This window comes from Podarcis gaigeae (genome assembly GCF_964106915.1).
Source record: "Podarcis gaigeae genome assembly, chromosome: 6".
NCBI classification, from domain to species: domain Eukaryota; kingdom Metazoa; phylum Chordata; class Lepidosauria; order Squamata; family Lacertidae; genus Podarcis; species Podarcis gaigeae.
In genome coordinates, this window is record NC_139682.1 from 48,810,709 (window position 1) to 48,834,290 (window position 23,582).

At 42.0% G+C, this 23,582-nt stretch overlaps 2 protein-coding genes across 3 annotated transcripts in view; one reads left to right on the top strand and one right to left on the bottom strand.

Moving 5' to 3' along the window:
• Window positions 1-236: 236 nt before the first annotated feature.
• Window positions 237-11,031, top strand: LOC310847415 (embryonic pepsinogen-like). 2 transcript variants are annotated; one of them, XM_083745224.1, is made up of 9 exons: window positions 237-324; window positions 897-1,056; window positions 2,281-2,398; window positions 3,271-3,389; window positions 4,395-4,594; window positions 5,880-5,996; window positions 6,921-7,065; window positions 9,344-9,442; window positions 10,706-11,031. In XM_083745224.1, the coding sequence occupies exons 1-9, from the start codon at window positions 269-271 to the stop codon at window positions 10,841-10,843; spliced, it is 1,152 nt and encodes a 383-aa protein (XP_083601350.1). In that variant the 5' UTR covers window positions 237-268; the 3' UTR covers window positions 10,844-11,031. The 2 variants fall into 2 exon arrangements, with proteins under 2 accessions (XP_083601350.1, XP_083601351.1); XM_083745225.1 differs by lacking the exon at window positions 9,344-9,442.
• Window positions 11,032-12,851: 1,820 nt separating this feature from the next.
• LOC310846141 (adhesion G protein-coupled receptor E3-like) overlaps window positions 12,852-23,582 on the bottom strand; it is a 34,169-nt gene continuing 23,438 nt past the window's right edge. Inside the window, exons 11-21 of the mRNA XM_083742208.1 lie at window positions 21,645-21,764; window positions 20,891-21,090; window positions 20,365-20,535; window positions 19,389-19,583; window positions 19,010-19,245; window positions 18,337-18,403; window positions 17,501-17,592; window positions 17,000-17,173; window positions 16,168-16,261; window positions 14,454-14,758; window positions 12,852-13,208 (exon numbers count right to left, since the gene is read on the bottom strand). Coding sequence (XP_083598334.1) covers window positions 14,696-14,758; window positions 16,168-16,261; window positions 17,000-17,173; window positions 17,501-17,592; window positions 18,337-18,403; window positions 19,010-19,245; window positions 19,389-19,583; window positions 20,365-20,535; window positions 20,891-21,090; window positions 21,645-21,764 — 1,412 coding nt within the window. The 3' untranslated portion in view covers window positions 12,852-13,208; window positions 14,454-14,695. The remainder of the gene's footprint in view (window positions 13,209-14,453; window positions 14,759-16,167; window positions 16,262-16,999; window positions 17,174-17,500; window positions 17,593-18,336; window positions 18,404-19,009; window positions 19,246-19,388; window positions 19,584-20,364; window positions 20,536-20,890; window positions 21,091-21,644; window positions 21,765-23,582) is intronic.

The window sequence follows — 23,582 nt, forward strand, 5'->3', positions numbered from 1 at the left end:
AATATAATGCATGGCAATTTATTCACTGGATTTATTTATAACTGAAAATATTTTATGATGAGGACACACCTTAGGGAAAATTTCAGCATATTTACAAAGAAATATGACTGGTCAGTTTTGGTTTCCTGGAATGGGAGGGGCTTTCTGTGATGAAATATCATAATTCACCCTTCCAATAACATTGAATACTTCACAAGGAGCTATAAAATAAGAGCATTTCTGCAACAAACACTAGAGAAACTGGAGCAGCCTCTGCTGAACAAGCAGGATGAAGTGCCTTACAGTTCTCTTCACCATTATTACTCTCTCCGAATGTCTCTTTAAGTAAGTTATCATTATGTTGCTGATATTTACTTCACAGACATATGTGCTTTCTGATTAACTAATCAAGCAAGAGAGGAAAGGGAGTGTGAATTGTATCTACAAATCTAAGAATGTGTGGGTGGGTGGGTGGGTGTGGGTGTGGGTGTATGCGCACTTATATTTGTGTGTATACATATATACACACTGCATCAAACCTATTCTTAAGTTTTGGACTATAGAGTGGAAAGACTAATTGCAAAATAAGCACATTACGGGGAACCAGATAGAGGGCCTTTTCAGTAGTTGCACTCTCCCTGAAGGAACGAGGCAGAGGGCCTTCTTGGTAGTGGCGCCCGCCCTGTGGAATGCCCTCCCATCAGATGTCAAGGAAATAAACAACTACCTGACTTTTAGAGGACATCTAAAGGGAGCCCTGTATATGGAAGTTTGAAATGTTTGATATCTTACTGTGTTTTAATCTGTTGTAAGCCACTCAGAGTGGTTGGGGTAACACAGTCAGATGGGTGGCATATAAATACGTTGTTGTTTGTTTGTTTGTTTGTTTGTTTGTTTGTTTGTTTGTTTTGTACCAGGATTTCTTTGGAGAGGAGGAAGAGTCTAAGAAAGATTCTCAGGGAGGAAAACTTGTTGGAAGATTTTCTTTTGAAACAATGTTATGGCTTCTTTTGTCAATACCTCCCTTTTGCAAAAAATGGCCATGTGTCTAAGGAACCGCTTCTGGATTTCTTGGATGTGAGTTCATGTTTTGCTTTTATCAATTTGCTGTGCTGCAGAACAACATTCCCAAATATATACATGAGGCTCAGTTGAGACCCTTTTTATATTTATCTCGGCATGCAGGCTTAAGAACATAATAGGCACAATTAAGCAAGACTTAGTCATTCCCACTAAAAGCAACCGAATACGATTTAGTCATGGCTAGCTTAAAGCCTTGTTGATTTCTATGGGACATGTTGAAACTAACTTTGGATGGATTGTACCCATGATCCACCCATAGTTAAGCACTTTGAAATCCCATTGACACCTAGGGGGTAAAGGTAAAAGTAAAGGTACCCCTGCCCGTATGGGCCAGTCTTGACAGACTCTGGGGTTGTGCGCCCATCTCACTCAAGAGGCCAGGGGCCAGCGCTGTCCGGAGACACTTCCGGGTCATGTGGCCAGCGTGACATCGCTGCTCTGGCGAGCCAGAGCCGCACACGGAAACGCCGTTTACCTTCCCGCTGGTAAGCGGTCCCTATTTATCTACTTGCACCCGGAGGTGCTTTCAAAGTGCTACGTTGGCAGGCGCTGGGACCGAGCAGCGGGAGCGCACCCCGCCGCAGGGATTCGAACTGCCGACCTTTCGATCGGCAAGTCCTAGGCGCTGAGGCTTTAACCCACAGCGCCACCGGGGAGCTAGATGCAAAAGAGAACAGAGCTCTTGCACCTTTGATGTTTCCAACAGGAGTGATTTCTCATCAATGCAAACTTAACACCTGCTGAAATGCCCTTTGCTAAATAACAACCCTAATTCTACACATCCATTAAAGGTCTGTGAGTCCTGACTTCCTTTGCATCTGGCCACCCTACTGAACCACATGTAGGGCATGTTGGGATGATGTGAGCCAGAAAAATATTATTTTACCTTACTGACTATGCACAGAAGGACACTGGGGAAAATTGATAGCCCTACTCTTGTATCTTTGCTGATTAAAGGTTACGTTTCCATGCATTCAGCTTGAACATTTTGATGTTTATTCTTCATTTATTTGAGGGAAAAGAAATCCCCTTTCTGCATGAACCAGTCTTTGCCAACAATCTATTTCCTGCTTCCACCCTTCAGTTAATTATGTGGCACTCAAATTTACAGTGATTAGCTTGCATATCTGTGAGGAACTAAAATTTTCAAAAGTCTAAAAAAAGAGAGAAGTAACCAAAATAAGTGTTACAAAGTGTATTTGTTTTATAAATCAACAGCTCGAATACTATGGAACAATCTACATTGGAACCCCGCCACAGAAGTTCTCTGTTGTTTTTGACACTGGGTCATCCGATCTCTGGGTACCATCTGTCAAGTGCAGTAGTGAGGCATGCCGTAAGTAACTGAGTACCTCAATGTAGTCAAACATGTTAGTCAGATGTAAAAGTGGTGGTGGGGAGATATAAGGAATGGGTTCATTATTTCACAACCAGAAATCCGGAGTCTGGTTGAGGCTATAATTCCAGTTACCTAGGACTCACTGAATGCACAGGGACTTGCTTCTGAATAAATATGCATTGGATTAGAGAGTGAGCCTCCAATCCTATATATCCACTTTCCTGGAAGGAAGTGCCATCAAAGTCCATTAGAGGCGTTACTTCTGAGTAAACACGCATAAGAGTATTCAAGAATATCAAGTGGATTTGGTTGTGTGAAACTCAATTCCCATCATCGAACACAGATATTTTTAGTTAATGGTACAAAAATGTTAGAATGAATATATGCATGTGTGTGTGTGGAGAGAGAGAGAGAGAGAGAGAGAGAGAGAGAGAGAGAGAGAGAGAGAGAGAGATGGGGGAGGGAAAGAAAGATTCAAGTTTCAATATCAGGGAATCATTTTGTGTATCTGAAGAAGTGTGCATGCACACGAAAGCTCATACCTAGAACAACTTAGTTGGTCTTTAAGGTGCTACTGGAAGGAATTTTTTTATTTTGTTTTGACTATGGCAGACCAACACGGCTACCTATCTGTAAAGGGAATCATTTTGTATTGGGTAAAATTTATTCAGTTAAATAATAATAGCTCCCAATTTTATCTAAATATTTCCTGCAGGTAGACTAACAAGATTGCTAGTATTTTCCAAACACCCTTTACTTTAAAATTTTACAATAGTTTTATTTTATACTGTGATTTCTGCCTGATATCTATGATTAATTAAACACAATTTTTATATCTATTTAATGCTTTCTTTCTTTTTTACTTTTAGTAAAACATCGGAGGTTTGACTCATCTAAGTCTTCTACCTTCCGCAGAACAGGAAAACACTTCCATATTGAGTATGGGACCGGAAGCATGAAAGGAATATTGGTATTTGATACAGTTAAGGTAAACTAATAGTATTATACAGGTACAGTACAATGTTATACTCAGCTATTGGTTCTGTGCATTTCCAAGGCCAGTGAATCTCAGCCTGCTTGAATGCTGGAACTCAAACTTTAATGCAGGAAAAACAAAACAGCCCATTATTTTCTCTGGATACACACACACACACACACACACACACACACACACACATATACATATATACATAAATACATATGTAGATCTACATATGTAGATTATATGCTGCAGATGGATGCATATAAAGGAACTCAAAACAAAATATATTTTAACTTAATAGCTTTGTTTTGTTTTTTGTTTAAAAAGACTTTACTGAGTAATCGAAACATTATACAATACAACAAAAAAGAACCAACTGGTGACTTAGTATGATAGTTCTGTGACACATACTTAGATATCACTTCATACCATAGAAAGGTTCAATCCAATATCAATCAAGAAAATGAGAATTATTATTATTATTGGGGGGAAGCAGAAAGGGCTACTGCCAAATAAAATAAAAAATGGTGGGAACATGCCAACCCTGAGTTTGATTTTTAATATACATCAAAGCATTCCCCACATAGCAGCATAGTCCATTGATTTCTTGATTTTTAATTGCCATTGTTAGCATCAAAGTAATACAAAATTGAAGCAGTACAAAATCATGGGATCCTGAAGTAAATGTCAATGAAATTGTTGAGATTTACTTCTGAATAAAGACGTTTAAAACTGGGTTGTAAGTCACTCTTACCCGCTATCCACATTTGAATATTATTCTCTGGAAAGCCAAATTCCATACATGTTTAAAAAGAAAAGCAAGACAGAACACTGCTTGATGAGGTTTCCTTTTTGTTAACATGCACAGGGCTGCACCTTCAATACATTGTGTGTGTGTGTGTGTGTGTGTGTGTGTGTGTGTCAATAAGCAGATGAACATCACTAGTAGAACCCTGCTCTGTACTTCACAGCTTGATATAAAAGTAAGGAGATACTTTGCTTCTCTCCTAGGTATCCAGTCTTTCCATTTCTCATCAGGGATTTGGCTTGAGTACCATTGAGCCAGGTAAAACCTTTGTCAACATGTCATTTGATGGGATCCTGGGCTTAGCCTACCCCTCCCTTTCTGAAGAAAAAGCAACTCCGTTCTTTGATAGCCTGATGAAGGAAGGCTTGCTTGAGAAACACCAATTTTCTGTTTATCTCAGCAGGTAAATACTATTTTGCTTTACTGCTTAGTTGATTCGTTGACTGCGCCATCTTGCTCTTTGCTCCTTGAGAGAAGAGCTTTGCTTTAAGGGAAGAGCCAAGTTCAGGTGAACTATGTTGATGTGGGAAGATAGAGAGTTGAGGCTGAGGGTGAAGACGGAGAGCATTCTATAATTTATGTAAATGCAGAATAGGAAATTAGATTATATCTCATCAGTATAGCTCACATCGCTTTTGATTTTAATTTAATATTGGATCACCTTGAGACCCTCCTACCTAAAAACACTTATGGAATCTTTGTTCCCAATTGCAACGGTACCCCATGCAGAATAATGGGAGGACAGCATTACAAAGACCTTTTCACCTGACTATTTTTAAGGTCAAGTAGTCAGCAAAATGTATTGTTATGGGTTGTGAGAGGCGTAGGCTGTATGGCAAGACCCTTTTAATTCCTGGATCCAACAAGCGTTAAAATCTAATCGAGGATTCAAATTCCTGGAATAGCTAGGCTAGCTTCTTTGCTGAAGTGATAGCCTAGGTGATGAGTTATCCAGGCAACAAAGGAAGGATCTCTGTGCTAGCCAGCAAATAAGTGGGACCCCCTCCTTCTACTTGCTAGTAGTTAGACAGACAAAGGCCAGAGTGAAGGGTGGAGTGATGTCAGCTAGCCTTTCTAGGGCAGAAGGCAGGAAGGCAAACAGTATGTGGAAGCAGAGCCAGTCACAAGCAAAGACAACCAATTCTCGCTTTCTTCCCCATTCTCCTCCCTGCTGTGTATATAATGGCAGCAGTAAGACTGACTGAGGGGAAGGCATCTCACAGGCAATGGCACTCCCTGGACTGGGTGCAAGCAGGCAGGCAGGTGAGGCTGGCTGGAGGTAAACTGAGGTTGGTGGAGTAGAATGGCCTCTGCAGAATGGCCTCCACTGCTCCAAACTGGCTCCCTTAAAATCACAATGAAAACCAATTAGGGAAGAACAAATCTTATGAAGATTATGAAGGGGGGAGTCAGTGTGTGATGTACAAAACAGAACAGGAAGCATGGTGATATGGAGAACAAAACAGGAAAAGTATACAGTATTAACAGCATTCACCTTTCAGAATCTTAGAGCCTTCATTGTTCACAATTAGATACTGGTGCATTACGAATGTTCCTTTCTTTTTTTCCTCTTTCGGTAGTAATTTGCACAGAGGTACAAGAATATGATACATTCGTTTTTTAACATGCAGTTCAACTTATTCTGAATGAATGGCTTGGTAACAGCACACCATATATTCATGTTTCAGAAAGAAAAGAGGAAGTGAGTTCATTTTTGGTGGAATTGATCAATCTCACTATACTGGTCGTATTAATTGGATACCTGTTAATTATCAGTCGGGTTTTTGGCAGATTGCACTGGATAGGTAAGCAGGAATTATTCTTAGTAGTTGATGTTGTAGCATTAAGGTATTCTTAACATATGGACTGCCACAAGGGAAAGTAGGTGCCGTCTACGATAACACTGGAAATTTTATGTGACTAATATTCATTGGCCAAATCTATCCTGGTCAGTTATAACATTAAAATGTGTTATAAAAATATGACACCAGCGCTGTGCTGCAGACGCAATCGGTTGGCAATGAGAAATTACATTGAGACCTATGTAACTTTAAAATAAAATCCTTCAATGGCGTTTTTACATGTCAGTGCAGATCCAGCCCTAGTTATTGGCTAGCTAAAAATATAAGGCACAAAAGGAAATGAAGAGAAGGATTTGCAATAAAATGTAAATACTAATATGTAGTTTACTTTGTATTCGCAAGATGTCAGTTGTTAGGATGAATTGTCAATGTTATTATCATTTTATTTATTTATTTATTTATTTATTTATTTATTTATTTATTTATCTATTTATTATGTTCATGGTGATCTACAGTGTATATAAGGACAGGTTCCTGCCCTGAAGACCTTACAATCAATAGTTCATGCATTTTGCTTTACTACCGTCTACAGCTTCCAATATGTGATGTAATATTGGCTAGCACAATGGAGAACCTAAGCTGCATAGGGATGGATAGCTTCCTGAAACCACTTATCATATCCCACTATCCATTTTGTTTTAAGTCCATGTTTGGGGAAGGGTTGTATCTCAGTGGTAGGGCCTATGTTTTGCATGCAGAAGATCCCAGGTTTAATAACTGATATCTCCAAACGTGGTTAGAAGAACCCCACATTTTAAATCCTGGAGAGCTGCTGCCATTCACCATAGACTATACTGAGCTCGATGGACCAGTGGTCTGATCCAATGAATGTTCTATGTCACAGTCTAATGATTTCTCATTTCTCAGCGTTTTAGTGAATGGTACAGAGATTGCCTGCAAAGGTGGATGCCACGGAATCATTGATACAGGGACATCCCTCTTGCTTGGCCCAAAATATGATATGATTAAAATCGAAAAAGCCATTGGAGCCACTCCAACGCACTTTGGCATGGTAAGTTTTACTTTTTGGCCATTGTCTTCACACAGTAGCTGAAAGAGACCCCATATCATTAGCTGAGCTCACATTTCAGATACATGCAGAGTAAGGTGCTTAAGATTAGGCTTGACCTCGGATTCCTGCTTGCATCCCAGTCCTAGTCTTCACAGTTCTTCATGGTATTGCTCATGCACACTAATGTGCCTGAGCATAGGGGATATGGCATGCAAGGCTTTGTGAGTATGTAGTGAGAGTGCAGGAAGGAGAGGCAATGGTAAGAGCAGGAAAAGGAAACAAACTGGAGTTTGGCTGGACCAGTGTGACATCCAATGAAAAAATGGGCCTAATGTTGAATTAACAAAGTTAGCTGAAGTGAGGATATGTTTTTCATGGGTTTATTGGCTCTTAGCAAAAGAGGACCTTTAAGAGTTATGCAGAAGAAGGAAGTTCAGCAGATGTACCTTGTCATGCAACCTTAAACTTGCGGAAGGTCCTTCTTCAGTACAAATATGAAAGGTGCTCAATTCTTTTGCACTCCATCTGCAGAGAGAGGGGAGCAGGCTTTGCTGCTATTATCTAGTACCATTGCCTCTCCTCAAAATAGTTGTATTCCCAGTTGTGATATCTTTATTTTCCCCAAACACAATATTTCAAGAAAGAACAGACATACAGATTCAGTATGTCAGCATGGCATCAGCATCCCTTTAGAATGGGGAATTTGGTCTCAGAGCAGAATTTAGAATGGATGGTTGTTTCATCTTAATTGAGAGGATATGGTTTGGGATATGAAGACTGGACTCAAAGCTTTGAGTTTATTTGTTTGCAATCTTCAGCTAGTTGCGTGTCGAGGTCCCCAATACACCCCAAAGGAAAACACAATTGACACTTAATTGTTTTTTTTAAATAATTTTTATTCATTTTCCAAACAAGTTTTATACAGTCAACAAATTATTTTACACTCATGCTTCAATTTTTGACTTCCCTCAATTTCTCTGTCAATCTTTCAAAAAATTTCTATTTATTAACGCATTTCTAAACATGATATTGCCTTTCCCCACTTCTTTTCCTCTTACTCTCTTTTTTGCAGTATTTCTTACTATTTCACAGAGACTCTTCAAAACCAACAAGCGTTGTCTGTGTATCACATATATTTTTCAGATATTCTGTAAATTTTCCCCAGTCCTCGATAAACTTTTGGTCTTTCTGGTATCGAATCTTCCCAGTCAATTTGTCCAGTTCTGGACACTTAATTTTTGTTTAATTTTTTTGGCATAATTGTGGTCACAACTTTATTCAAATACAGCAATGTGAGTGGTTGCTTAGGCATTGGTAACACTAACTGCCCCCGCACGGGGATAGCTCTTACATTTGCACCCCCCGCGAAGTCAGGAAGGGTAAGTCACCTGGGGAGAGAGACGGGACTGGGAACCATGCCTCACCTCTCCCCAGCTTGCTCCCAGGGGCTTGCGTGGCCCTAGCCCCTTGCCAGGGGGTTTCGGACAAAAGCACGGGGGAGCCCCTGGGTTCCTTTAACGGTAAAACCCTTCAGCAGCAGCAGCAGCATTTTGGAGGGGCAGGCACAGCCGAATCCATACCCCTCCACCAGCAGCAGCATTTTGGGGGGCAGGCACAGTCGAATCCATACCCCTCCAGCAACCAATTCCAGACCAATGCCTAACCGCAAACCTTACAAGTTGTGACGATTTGCTACGCGGTAGGCAAAAACCAAGTGGCACACACTAATCAGCCAAATGGCAAAATTCCTACCGGGCCCCTGCCCCAAAGCAGACGACCCCATGACAGGCAATAGCAAGGTCAAGCAAACAGCCTAACATTAGGGAAGGGAGGGCGGGTGATCCGAAGCACGCAGCGAAAGAGGACGTCCGTTGCTGCGTGCCTTCTATTTAACAAATAGGGCTGTCAATCACTAAATGGCAACATGTAATTTTCCCCAGTAACAGCCCGCCCCTGCTTACGAGTTGGCCAAACCATCTGCCCAGAAACAGCAAGGTGTCTTGGAATCCCCAACCGCAACACGTGCTCTCCATGATGGAGAACATGCTATGTCCTGTTTCTGTGCTACAATGCACTGTTCAATTCACTGTTCATGTGTGCTACATTAGATGGTCTGAAGGGAAGTCCAGAATACTCAAGTTCTCTCTTAAGGTTCTTTCCTGAGTTTGGCACTGCTACGAGTCCACTGCATTTCTTAACCAAGCTTGCGGTTTGCCAGTTCATTTCCTTCATCATCAGAACAACACAAGAACTCAGCTCTCTTCCTTATTTTTTTCAGAGTGAAATCAACTGCAGTAAACTCTCCAATATGCCAGACGTTGTTTTTGTAATCAATGGAATCCACTATCCTTTGCCTCCATCAGCCTACACTCTAAAGGTACATAATCGTTCTCGAATCTCATTTACTTGCCATAAGAATGCAAATTCAAAAGGGGTTGGGGCAGATTTAAAGTGCAAAATCTTTATGAGCACATGGGCTGAAAACAGAAAAAATGGAATAAATATTTAGGGGGGAATCATATTAGATATGCTGAAAATGTCAGAAATGCTGGGCTAATACATGCATGTCTGATAGGGGAAAAAATCAATCCAAATTCGGATAATGGCTCTGCTCTGCTGAGCAGCATCCCGATTCCATACCAACATGATTTATTCATTGTATTGTATCTCTGACTACAGAATTGTATTGTACAATACAGTACAATTGTATTGTATCTCTGACTACAGATATTGTATCTCTGACCACAGAATAATTATTCCTATCCCCAGAATGTTGCCCCCATTAGTGCAAAACCTGGGTGCCCACTTATCCTCAGGACGCATATTACACCTTCCATCAAAATGTAGCAATGTATCTATGGAGCGCTCAGGTGTTCCAAGTATTTGCATGGAAGTTGCAGAGAAGACAGAAGCTGGAAGCAAACACTATTTTTCCTCCCCTCATCTCCTTCTTGTGGTGATGATACATTCTAGAGTGTTTCAAAATCCCATGGCCCAAACAGGAACGTGGATGGGCCCATGCTGTACATCTGTACCGTCACTGCCTCTTGCATTCACTTGAATGCTGCCTTTGTGGCAGGGGAGGAGATAGGAAACCATTCTCTTGTGCTCTTCATCAGCTCCACTGGGAGGAGTCATAGCTCAGTGGCTATGACTCTCCAGCATTTCCAAGTAGGGCTGGCTAAGATTTCTGCATGAAACTCAGTCAGTCGAACTGTAGACAGTACTGTTCTAGAGGGCCAGTGGTCTGACTCAGCATAAGGCCCCTCCCTGTGTTCCCATGATTCCAATGGGAGTGTTCCCGACCACTACCTTTGTAGGCAAAAAGCATTTTGGAATTGTGGAGGATTCCTATCACTTTTCAATACTTTGCTTATTTGTACAATTCTCTGGTTTATGTTGATTGGGAGATCATCCTGTTGATTAAGAGACCAAATACATAATGTACAGTCTTGTGCACTATTACTATTGTACTGTTGTTGTATCTACATTATTTATCTCCTTTGGAGACTTTTTCAGGAGAAACTCTTCCTTCTTTGTTCTGGAATGTTACTGTATGCATTGCTACCCAATTACTTTCTGGGATGATATTTTTGTAGAACCTCCTGCATGTGATGACTATCCCTTTCCTTCTCTCTAGGAGAAACAAGTCAGCTGCTTTAGTGGTTTCGGATACACATTTGATGGCAGTTGGAACCTAGGAGACGTGTTCATCAGAGAATACTACAGTATCTTTGACCGGGAGAACAACCAAGTTGGACTGGCAAAGGCAGTCTAAAATAATTGTGCCTTTTAACAACAGCAAGTGCCGTAATCGTTCATCTAATTGACTTACGCAGATAGCATTTTAACTTCATAGCCATGTATTTGAGCTAAAAATAGCAACTCCAATGATGTCCTTCAAAAAGTAATATTTGTCCAAAGTTTGTAAAGAACCTGCAGGTGGTAGCACTGTTGTGGCATTTATGATCTGAAAATTATGAATTTCAAATTAAAAAACTGTCCAAATCTTCTTCTTTTTTAGTGATTCATATAAAAATACTATAACTAATGTGAGTGAAGCTGGGGTGCCATTTCAGATGTCAGTGGGCAGGCGAGGGGAGGGACAAAGGCCCACTCTCAGAATCACTCCAATAGGCTCATCCACACTTCTGCTTTTCCCATGACTAGAAAGCACAAGTCCAAATGGTTTTCTGCTTGACCCATGCTTACTAGGCATGCTTCAGAGCATTTTTCCCCCATGCCCTATTCCTTTCCCAGAGAAAACCCACTCTTTAGTGCCAAACCAGAGCAAAGATCAGCCCGGAGAAAACCCAAATTGCCGTTTGCTCCAATTGAGCACTAAACAGCAGTTTTCCCTGGGGGAAAGCAGCAGGAAAATAGGAGTCTCTGGTTCCTGTAAACTCTAAGTTCTGCAGAGATTTTGACGTAGTTATCTCTCTCTCTCTCTCTCTCTCTCTCTCTCTCTCTCTCTCTCTCACACACACACACACACACACACACACAGAGAGAGAGAGAGAGAGAGAGAGAGAGAAACGTGGAGCAAAGCAAAGTACTTTCCTGTCTACTCTTTATATTTTTGTGGTTTTTTCACAATTAATCTAATACCAACAACATAGACAACTTCAAAACAGATACATATTATCTGTTTTTCTATATTCTTTTTCCCATGGATAATGGATAAGGATGATAGGAGTTCTAGTCCAATAACATCTTCAAGGCCACATCGTCTCCCTGCATTTTTCTTAATTAAACAATTTTGAGCATTGGAAGCATAATCTGAGTAAAGTGTCATAAATCCTCCTATCCCTTACTGACCACAGTACACAAAAGGAAACCACACAGTCTTGCAAAAGAAAAGCACAGATCTTCTCAGGAAGGAGATGCTGTGGCCAAACATGGTTTCAGTTCTTAGGAAGGCTTACCTGTGAGGAAGTTGGTGTCACACTGTCATTTTCTCAGAGGGATGGTGGAAGGCTGACTCCATCACTGAGCAGTAGAAACTGTTGTGGTGATTTAAGTGATCCCAGGCATGTTTAAAGGTCTAATATTACTCCAAGCATGAGAAAAAAATCATTTGCTGGCCAACTAGTGGTCCCAGTCAGTTGCAAGTTAACTGTCAATTGTTGGTAGGATAGCTGAGATTTGTCAGTTGAGGAGAAAGGGGGTGATAAGTTATTTGTGAGGGTTTTTGGTTGGTCAGACTGTCCAAGCAGTCAGAATTCCAACCAGAGGAGCTTTGTGGTTTGAGGATGGATTTTCCCAAGTGGCTAGCCAGGGTTCTGGGAGTCTTTGGCTCAGATATAGGTTTGGGGTATGTGGACTGAGGTTTGGGTCACTCAGAGGCTCGTGCTGGCAGCAGTGTCTCAAGTCTTCAAAGGCTTTCAACAAGCACCTTTGAGAATATGATAGTACATTTGACAGGGCAAACAGACAGGTTTTGCTGCCAAGGCAACCTAGAATAATTGTGCCTGTTCATGTAATCAGCTTATCCAAATTTCATTTTAACTTCATAGCAAGATATTTGAGCTAATAGTAGTGATTCCAATTGTGTTGTTTTAAAATAATCATCAGGATGATGTATTTTAAGAACCTGCTAATATGGCATAGAGTATACAATCTGAAAATTATGAATCTCAAATTAATAAACTGTCCCAAAGCTAAGGTTTTGCTTTTTGCGATTCATGTGTGAAATCCTATAGTTAATCTGAGTTAAGATAGGGCGCCATTTCCGATGTCAACAAGGGGGGCAGGAAAGGGAAAGAAAATAAATAACAACAAACGTGTTCAGTGTTTCCTGGTGTTTTTCTCTCTCTCCACACTCAAGAATCATTGTATTTGTGTATGTATGCATATATGTATACATATTTCATCTCAAGTGACAGCAGGTGAAATTATTAGCTGAGCTTTTCTTCTGTTCCCAAATATTTGTGAGAACCTGGGTTTCGAAGGAAAATTTGCCTCAAAGGCCTCAGCCAGAATATGAATATGCATATATAGGTACAGACTTGATCAGTGCTACCTAAAGTAAGTAGTTATTGCCATTAGGGTACTGTTGCCAAGACACTATGAAGCAGTCCCAGTGACAGCCATGAGTCTTCTCCTCTGTTCAATGTCCATTGCTTTGTTAAGCTCATCATGTTCTACAGTGGTGCCTCGCAAGACGAAATTAATTCGTTCCGCAAGTCTTTTCGTCTTGCGAGTTTTTCGTCTTGCGAAGCACGGTTTCCCATAGGAATGCATTAAAAATCAATTAATGCGTTCCTATGGAAACCGCCTTCAGACCAGGTCCGGGGACAGTCTGTCCCCCAACCTCTTCTGAAGGCCGGTGGGGGGCGAAAGTCTTTGCTCCCCCCCGCCTGCCTTCCCGGGGCGGTCTTAAAATGCTGGCGGGCGGCAGCGAACCCTTCGCTGCCGTCCCCCAGCATTTTAAAAGCCCCTGGGACAGCGGAGACTTCCCGGGGCGATTTTAAAATGCTGGCGGGCGGCAGCGCTGCTGCCCGCGAAGCCTTCGCTGCCGCCCACCAGCATTTTAAAATCGCCCCGGGAGCGGAGAAGTCTCCGCTGTCTGGGGTGATCTTAAAATGCTGGCGGGCGGCAGCGCTGCTGCCCGCGAAGCCTTCGCTGCCGCCCACCAGCATTTTAAAAACCCCGGGACAGCGGAGGACTTCTCCGCTGTCTGGGGTGATCTTAAAATGCTGGCGGGCGGCAGCGCTGCTGCCCGCCAGCATTTTAAAATCGCCCCGGGACAGTGGAGGAATTATCCGCTGTCCCGGGGCGATTTAAAAGCCCCCGGGAAGGCAGGCGGGGGGGACAAGGACTTTCGCCCCCCACCGGCCTTCAGAAGAGGTCCTGGACCTCTTCTGAAGGCGGGCGGGGGGCAAAAGTCTTTGCTCCCCGCTGCCTGCCTTCCGGGAGAGCGGAGAAACGCAGCGCTGCGTTTCTCCGCTCTCCCGGGAAGGCAGGCAGGGGGGACAAAGACTTTTGCCCCCCGCCCGCCTTCAGAAGAGGTCCAGGACCTCTTCTGAAGGCCGATGGGGGGCGAAAGTCTTTGCTCCCCCCCGCGCCGCCTGCCATCAAAAGCCATCCGGGATAGCGGGAAGTGCTTCCCTGCTATCCCGGACTGCTTTTAAAATGCTGGCGGTGGGGAGCAAAGCCTTTCGGCCCCCGCCGGCCTTCCTGGACCTCTTCTGAAGGCCGGAGGGGGGGGAAGGCTTTGCTCCCCACCGCTAGCATTTAAAAGAGGTCCCCGGAGATTTCCCTATGGGCTTTCTTCTTGCGAAGCAAGCCCATAGGGAAATTCGTTTTGCGAAGCGCCTCCAAAACGGAAAACCCTTTCGTCTAGCGGGTTTTTCGTCTTGCGAGGCCTTCGTCTTGCGGGGCACCACTGTATTACCTAAAACTTCAACGGGCAACAGGAGTGTTTGAGATCTACAGTGTATCGTAATAGCAATAGGAAATGTCTTGAAAATGAGGATTTCCATGGTTTATTTAATCCTGGTACCTTAAAAAGCTGGAAGGCAACCAAACAAGGAATAATTGCTTGGATATGAAAAATTCCTGTAGTTCGTCCAGTTTCATGCAGTTGTATTTTGGATGCAGAAGGAAGAGACCAAAACATGGTATTTTATTATGGCTCTGCGCCCCATCCCACCATCTGCTGATTCCCTGAAGCAGTGCTTTCCTCTTTCCTCTGGAAAAGATAAGGAAAGAAGTTCCTTAGGTCACAGGCTATGATACATAAGCAAAAGAATGCGAAATTCAGAATATGTGAGTCTGTCTACCTTTAACACAGAAACCTATCGGCCACTTCAGCCTTTAAGAAACCAGCATTTAACAGCAAGGAGAATTTTCTACAACACTCAACCTGCAACTCTAATAGTAAAAAGCAGTCCTTTTTAAAACTGTAATCCATAATATCTGAACACATTTCCTACGAAACATTCCATGAAATACTGGATCTATAAAATCTGTTGCATCCTAAGTTGGCTGCACTGCAATCATGCGATGGTATGGGGACCAATTAGGGCGCAATTGCTGTGCGAGCTCCAGGTTGCACAATGAACAACATGTTCCTCCCACGTGTTCCTCTCTGTTAAACCCTGCAAGGCAGTGATCAGTACTAGGGTTATAAACCAAATAGTTTATTAAAAAATGAGCCTGAAATTAAGGCTGGGCTGAAATTCCCTTCCATTGGGAAGCTGCAGTAAGAGCTTTGCACCATTTCAGCAGAATGGGATTAAAATAAAATAAAAAGCTTGTAAAAAAGAAAACCTTTGGCCACCTGATGAAGTTAAAGAAAGGAAACCCCTCTCAAAACTTCCAAGAAATTTCTTTTCTCCACCCCCATGATATTTTGGGAGTCTTTCATTCTCACACAATGAATGGTTGAAAAAGAAAGTTTCAAAATGTCCAGCACAGCACAGGTCAAAGTGGTGTTTTTTATTACAGGTAGAGCTCTGATTGCTCTCTAGAGTTCATCGAGGTTGCATCAAGGTTTCACTTGACTCAGCAATTTACTGCTGAACCAGAAAGGTGGAGAAAAACTCCCAGAAATGAAGGTACCACATCATGCACAGCCTACACCAGCATTGCTCTTTCTGGCCAGGTATATAAAAATCCCACAACAGCTCAGCTATCTGTGAATAGATGGCATTTCATAGTAGGAGGAACAAATGCCCTGGAGAAGCAAATCTGTCACCTATAAAGGGCAGATGTCCTAAGAATGTGAAATTTTGTGAATATTAGGGGCTGAGAGATGCAAGGTTAACCATATCACTGCTGGTTAGAGAAAATGTCTGGATCATGCATCTGTCTTACCATGGGGACACTGACAGGTACAGAAATCATAGACATCTCAGAACCTGCACCAGCATTACTCTTTCTAGCCAGGCATATGATACCCAGATAATGGCCCAGCTATCTTCTCCCAGCTACAATCTATGGAGAGATTATATTTCTACTAGGAGGATGGCATGTGCTGGAGAAGCATATCTGCCCCCTAAATGTGCAGATATCCAATGGAATGCCATGAATACCTGGCAGAGGCAAGGGTAACCACATTATTATTGCTAAGATATCTGGATTATGCACCTTTCTTACCGTGGGATTGGTGATGGGGACAGAAGTCATTGTCATGTCAGAAGCAGGAGGCTTGATATCTTTCTTGCAAGAAATCAAACGCCAGTATGTTTCTCTCACCTGAGGATTCAAAATACAAAGCTACTAGGAAAAGATTTCTAGTCTCCCCATAAAAACACTAAATCTAATTCTGTTTCTTTGGAGTGAGTATTGCAGGGAGCAAGGAACAAAACTGTCCCTTGTTCAACGGTCCACAAACCAGGAGTCAGCCTTGAAAATGTGCACTAAGTTATATCTTGTTGTCAATTTACATTTCTTAGTACAGAAACTATTGATCTGATGTGTAGAGATCTTTCCTATTCTACTTAGTTCAAGAGGATTCTGAAAGCTTCTCTGTGTGAAAGAAACTTCATGATGTTTGAGAAGCTGAGTACAGCTGGTTTAAACTGGTTTTGTTATCTCTTTCTGTCAAGGTCATGCCGACTATAATAGTAGGGCCAGAAGGAGCCTGGGTTTCACTTACTTTCTCTTTCTATCTCTTTTCCGTCTGGTGTGGTGTTCTGTGGGTTAGTTGTAAGTTTAAGTTAAGTCTGCTGCAACTGGATTTCTTATGGACAGTGCCAATCCCGAATGTATTGGATTTGAGACCATTATGCTCATTTGCCTTCAATAGCAGTAAAGCTCTGCTGGATGAAATATTCATTGCCTCTGGTCTAAGTTTTTAATCCGCTAACTGTATGTTGGAATCTGCTCTGGATCAATATTGAGTAGAATTTAAATGACACTTGTATCCTATTGCCCACATTTTATTTGATATTGCTTGCTCTAAGTACTACCCTCTCTTGTTCCATACATTACCTTCTTGTTCAGCAAGCAATGCACCAGGAAGATGAAGAATCCCTGCACACTGTTGGTGATTGTGAACAGGTATGCCATTACCTCAGCCAGAGGGCCAAACTGAAAGAGGCCTAGACACCAAGTCACACCAAGGATGAAAACATGGGCCATTGCCTTAAATGTCAGTGACCTACAAAAGAGGAAGGCAACAGCATGGATGTCATGAAAAGGTAAGGGCAGTACTGGGAAGTTGTATTATCTGAACGAATCCCAGACAACCCTCTTTTTCTCAGTGGCTGTCCTTGAAAGTACACGTTCTCCACTCATGTTTAATAGAAGGAAACCAAAGCTTCCTAAGACTTGGAAAAGTTGTGGGTAGCGATGGAAAGCAGTTAAGATTTGCTACAATGTCTGAAGTGTTCCAGTAACTCAGGTGCCAAATCACTAAGTCCAGTTTTTTAAATCACCACTTAAAACTGGGCAGCTGGATTTTGCACTACTATGTGGTTTATCTTACCTCGTATTTCTGAGGGTAGTTATCTCAGAATTGAGAGATGCAAGTTTCATATGCAAGATCATCAGAATAAGGCAGAAAAACATAATGTTGATCTGAGAAAAAGAAAAATAATTTGAGAAAGGATAAAAAGTGCTCCACGGGAAAATGTGAAGCATAATTCTTAGGACTGTTGCATTTTGTGAGTGGGGTTCAATTGCAAAGCAGTAAATTTATGTTGGGCAATGAAAACAAATTTGGTGCTTATATGCAATAAACCCGCTTGTAAAACACCCACACACACACCAGACCTTTTGCAGGAAATAAAATGATGGGGCAATGTACTGGTAACTCATGTAACTGCTCCATGAACTAAGCAGAAATAATAAACTGGGTCATTGAATAACCTTCCCGCAAATATTGTGAAAACCAATCAGGATGACATTTCAATGAACAAACTCTCTGGAATTCACTTTATTCATATCCAGCTTCTAGATGAGTGATGCAGATTCACTATCAGTTTGAAAAAGTTTCTAGTGACATTGCAAAATTATTTGTAGCCCGTATCAGTGTAGCAAAAAGGAGATATTGCACATTATTGATAACTAATTAAACTGAAGGCATGAGGGCAAATATAGAAGTAACTCTCAGGACTCCTTTCAAGTATTAGATGAAGCCAAAGACCTGGCCTAGATCTGGCTGACAACAAGAATTATGAATTCTGCACCTCAGCCCATAAAAGATTTCCTTTCCTTGAGCAGTTATAAAGCAGGGAGATGTTCAACAAGCAGTCTGTGTTTTCTTGTGTTTTTGCCCCATTTTCCTGTTATTTTTAGAGAATGAGAGCTATTTTTACTGACCACGATTATGGCACAGACAGGTCCCAGGAAGCTCCAGATAAAACCTTTCTCATGGTTAAGCCAGCAGCTAAGGAAAAAGAAATACTATCAACATAACTTTTGGAAAACCCACAAACACCAAAACTGCAGTTACACCTGAAAACACGGCTACATGTACACAACATTATATAGTCTACATTCAGTGTTCACTCAGCTTGTTTGTTTGTTTTCCCCTAACTAGTCCACACAGTCTGGAACTATTCCTCACTATATACCCCTCAAAAACACTTTTTCATAAATGTAGTTTCATTCTGAAAATAGAAACCCAATGCAGATTGATTCTGTTTTATGTCTAATGCCCAGTATGTCCATTTGAATATAGATGGAGGAGGATCCAGCGATTGCAGGGAAGGTGGGATCCACAACTGCCCAGTGACGTTCTAACTAAGATCACAGTTACCACTTCCTTATTGTGTTGGGGTGTGTGGAAAGGGCTTGGAAAACCTTAGCTGGTCTTTGTGTCTGTTAGCCCACAAACCTGGGTCTGTAGAGTGATAATAAAATCCATCAGTAAATACATTCAAGATTGAGGTGCACTAGTTACATGGGCAATCCAATTATTTTAAACAGAGGACTTCAAAGGATGACCTTTGCAGATCTCCCTGCCTCCCTATATTCTAAAACGGACACTTACTGATAATGGGTCCCATAGGAACCGGGTGAAATTGCTGCAGAAATGCCAACTATCATGGCAGGGAGCCCATAGCCACAGAGGTACATGGATATCTTCATGCACTTGCTGGTACCGCCGTAATTTGCCACTTTCAGGTTCTTGACGACGATGAAGAGGTTCACACCTTCCAAGAACATCCACACAAAGCAGGCCAGGAAGAGGTACTGCAGAGTCCCAGCTATGACCGAGCACAGGATCTGGAATGGAAATAAAAGGCGCCCTTTTGTCAGTACTCAGTACTAGAATCCTGTACTGCTTTGGATCAGAGTGCATGACTGGATGGGTTAGTGAGCAGAGTTATCGAGTCTCTGCCATATCCTTCAAGGATGTGCCAAAATACCTTGTTGTGTGTTTTGTCAATTCCGATTAAGAAGATGAGGTCTGCAAAGAAGAGGCACAAGCTCAGTTGCAGGTGGATGAAGGTGCTGCTGTTTTGGACGGAGCGGCAAAAGAGAAAGGTAACAATGGACAAGAAGAGGCAGACGAGCGAGATGATCAGTCCAATGTAGCTGATAATGGAGAGGATCAGAGCTCCCTGTAACACAGGACAGTGGCTCTCAGAACCAAAAACTGACTTTTGATAAACATGGTTTTTTTACACTGCATCTAGCAGATTTTGATTCCATAAAGGAACAAAATCCTCAGCTTTCACAAGCTCCAGTGATTCCATAAGGGAAATTAAAGTGATCTTGAGCATCTTGCTGAAATGTCTATCTATCTATCTATCTATCTATCTATCTATCTATCTATCTATCTGTCTATCATCTATCTATCATCTATCTATCTATCTATCTATCTATCTATCTATCTATCATCTATCTATCTATCATCTATCATCTATCATCTATCATCTATCATCTATCTATCTATCTATCTATCATCTATCTATCTATCTATCTATCTATATCTATCTATCTATCTATCTATCTATCTATCTATCTATCTATCTATCTATCATCTATCTATCTATCTATCTATCTTCTATTAAACCTAATAGTTATGCCTTAAATACAATAAAAAGTTGGTGTGCAGCACCTCAGCCTGATTCCACCCCCTCACCAGTGTGGCACATCAGGTGTCTGAATTGCCCTTTTAACCATTAATGATGACAGAGAAACCTGCAGCAGTTTGCAGAAGTATTCTATGAACGTGTTTCTCCACCACTAACTCTGGAGTAGCCTCACACTATCTAATCCATGAAATACGGTACTATAACAAGACCCAAAATAAATGGATTAGTGGTGACTTAGGGTCTGGTCTTTCACTCTTTCCTCCAACAGGGAACTCAGACATTGTCAGGCCTAAGTCTGACTTACCTGTTTGGGAGTGGGGGCCATCAGCACAGCAAAGTTGGACAGGTACTGACAGCTGCATTCTGAATGAGTGCTGTTAGACTGGAGGAGCTGGCAGCCCTCAGGGGACCAGGCACCACTTCTGCTTGCAGAGTCCCAGTGGACACAAACCACTTTTTCCTGGGGAACTTTATTCTGTAAGAAAGGGGAAGGGTTGGAGGAAGATCTGGAGAAAGTCCACTGAAAGTTATGCGTCTTTCTGATGCAAAGAATAGGAGCCGCAAAGTAACAGGTAAAGAATACATGACAAACAGAAGGAACTACGGTATGTCTACAACAACATTTCTGATAAACTAGGATACCTGCCTGTGAATCTGAGTGTCAGGGAGCAAAGCTTAGATGTATACAGGGAGTTCAGCTGAGGGTCTTGTCCCAGCTCTACATTTTCCTTGACATTGGGGGAGGGGTCTCTCTCACAACTTAATAGATATTCACAATATGAACGGAAAAAACACTTCCCTGATCTCCTCTGCAGAATTCATTTACACACCTCAAGGTGACGAAAGGTGAGGTTGACAGGGCTGGAAATATTCCTCATCCAGCGGCTGGTGGAAGCGCTTAGCATCCTGGAGTTCATGCGGAAAACTTCTCCCAGAATTCCCCTGCTCTGCTGAGTCTCATCCTGCAGAAGAATCCCACTCAGGAGTGATCCCAGTCCACTGTATGACATAAAGGCCACAGCGACAGGACCTGCAAGAGACAGAAAGAATATCGGAGGCAGAATAGTGAAAATACATGTCACATACCAAAGATACACACATGTACTTTTCTTTGGTAGAATAGAGTGTTGCAGGAGTAAGAATCTGATTGTCCCTTAGGCAATTCCACACATATAAATTTCTCATGCTGCTGTCTGCACAATGCACTGTTTGTCCCTGCACAGGGACACCACATCCTGATGCCAGCCACAAGGGATAGGGAGTCATATTTTCTAGTTGTCCTGCCACAAGTCCCAGATTCTCATTTCCCAGCCAGGGCCAGTGGTTTGTACCTGAAGACTGGACCTCCTTCTCAAATATGTACAATTAGGTTGCACTTTTTTACTGCTGAGAAATACAGGTCAAATTGATGCTGACAGTCAATGAAACTAGTTAAAAGTACATGGTAAAGATAGTAAAAAGTTTGGTGTGTTTGAAGAAAGAGAATATTCAAGGTACTTTTCTAAGGGATTTAGAAGCACTGTGATAAGTGGCTATTTTTTTATCTTGAACAAGTGTTATCTGAGAAATGAGCAGAAAGCATACCTTGGGCGAACCTGTCAATCACTGCTCTGGGATCAATGGTCATTTGGTCTTCTTGAGCCTCTAAATGCAGAGCTTCATTTTTTGAAATAACCTCTTCACTTATTATGTGGGTTTGGATCACTACAATGAGCAAAGAAGGGACATGGGTTCTTAGATACACATCATGATGACTAACAATGTGTTTGTGGGACAATGAAAAAGCAAATCCCAGAACGGGCTGCAACAACAGACATGAAGGCAGGAGCACACATGTCATGAAACACAAACCATGAAACACTGACTTTTCCAAACACTAACCATGAAAGTTCACAAAAAGCCCAGCTCATTCCCAATCTAGCGATTGAGAGCTCACCCATCACTATAAATGACTAGGGGTGTATGGATCAGCTTATTTCCATTTAAGTCGGTTTCACATGCTTCAATAATAAGTCTGTTCCATCCCATTTACTGCACCTTTTTTTTTTTTTTTTTGAAGAAAAATGTTTGTGTGGTTTCATCCATTTTCTCCTTATATACACATTTTGTACTCATCCCCCAACCCCCTTTGTATGCAGGAGAGTTTTTAACTGTGTTCCACTCAATGTATAAGTCTGTTAATTGCAAATCATGTATGTTCTGTTTAAAGTGCAGACCAAACAGAATTCTCTTCCATCCCTATCTGCGACAAATCTCTCAAAATCTCCAAACCTTCCTTCTCAACCTTCCAATATAGTTGGTAAACAATCCCCAATCATGGCTTTCTGTTAGCATCATAACAGAAATACAAGGAAACAGAAGGAAGGAAGGAAAGGAGAAGCAGAATTTTATCCACTGGGTTTCAGCAATATAAAATGAAAACAAACAAAACATTTCTCCCACTGCTGCTGCTGCTGCTGCAGCTTTGAAAGCCCTCTTAAATCTCTGTTGTTGTTGTTGTTTAGTCGTTTAGTCGTGTCTGACTCTTCGTGACCCCATGGACCAGAGCACGACAGGCACTCCTGTCTTCCACTGCCTCCCGCAGCTTGATCAAACTCATGATGGTAGCTTCGAGAACACTGTCCAACCATCTCATCCTCTGTCGTCCCCTTCTCCTTGTGCCCTCCATCTTTCCCAGCATCACGGTCTTTTCCAGGGAGTCTTCTCTTCTCATGAGGTGGCCAAAGTATTGGAGCCTCAGCTTTAGGATCTGTCCTTCCAGTGAGCACTCAGGGCTGATTGCCTTCAGAATGGATAGGTTTGATCTTCTTGCAGTCTGTGGGACTCTCAAGAGTCTCCTCCAGCACCATAATTCAAAAGCATCAATTCTTTGGCGATCAGCCTTCTTTATAGTCCAGCTCTCACTTCCATACATCACTACTGGGAAAAGCATAGCTTTAACAATACGGACCTTTGTCGGCAAGGTGATGTCTCTGCTTTTTAGGATGCTGTCTAGGTTTGTCATTGCTTTTCTCCCAAGAAGCAGGCATCTTTTAATTTTGTGACAGCTGTCACCATATGCAGTGAGCATGGAACCCAATAAAGTAAAATCTCTCATTGCCTCCATTTCCTCCCCTTATATTTTCCAGGAGGTGATGGGATCAGTGGCCATGAGCTTAGTTTTTTTTGATGTTGAGCTTCAGACCATATTTTGCGCTCTCCTCTTTCACCTTCATTAAAAGGTTCTTTCATTCCTCCTCACTTTCTGCCATCAAGGCTGTGTCATCTGCATATCTGAGGTTGTTGATATTTCTTTTGGCAATCTTAATTCCAGTTTGGGATTCATCCAGTCCAGCCTTAAATAAGCAGGGAGACAATATACAGCCTTGTCGTACTCCTTTCCCAATTTTGAACCAATCAATTGTTCCATATCCAGTTCTAACTGTAGCTTCTTGTCCCACGTAGAGATTTCTCAGGAGACAGATGAGGTGATCAGGCACCCCCATTTCTTTAAGAACTTGCCATAGTTTGCTGTGGTCAACA

Excerpts from the sequence above, each read along its gene's own strand:
- LOC310847415 (XM_083745224.1), top strand. The coding sequence starts at position 269 with ATGAAGTGCCTTACAGTTCTCTTCACCATTATTACTCTCTCCGAATGT. Across the intron at positions 325-896 it reads CTCTCCGAATGTCTCTTTAA|GATTTCTTTGGAGAGGAGGA; the intron begins GTAAGTTATCAT and ends GTTTTGTACCAG. Across the intron at positions 2,399-3,270 it reads GTGCAGTAGTGAGGCATGCC|TAAAACATCGGAGGTTTGAC; the intron begins GTAAGTAACTGA and ends TTTTACTTTTAG.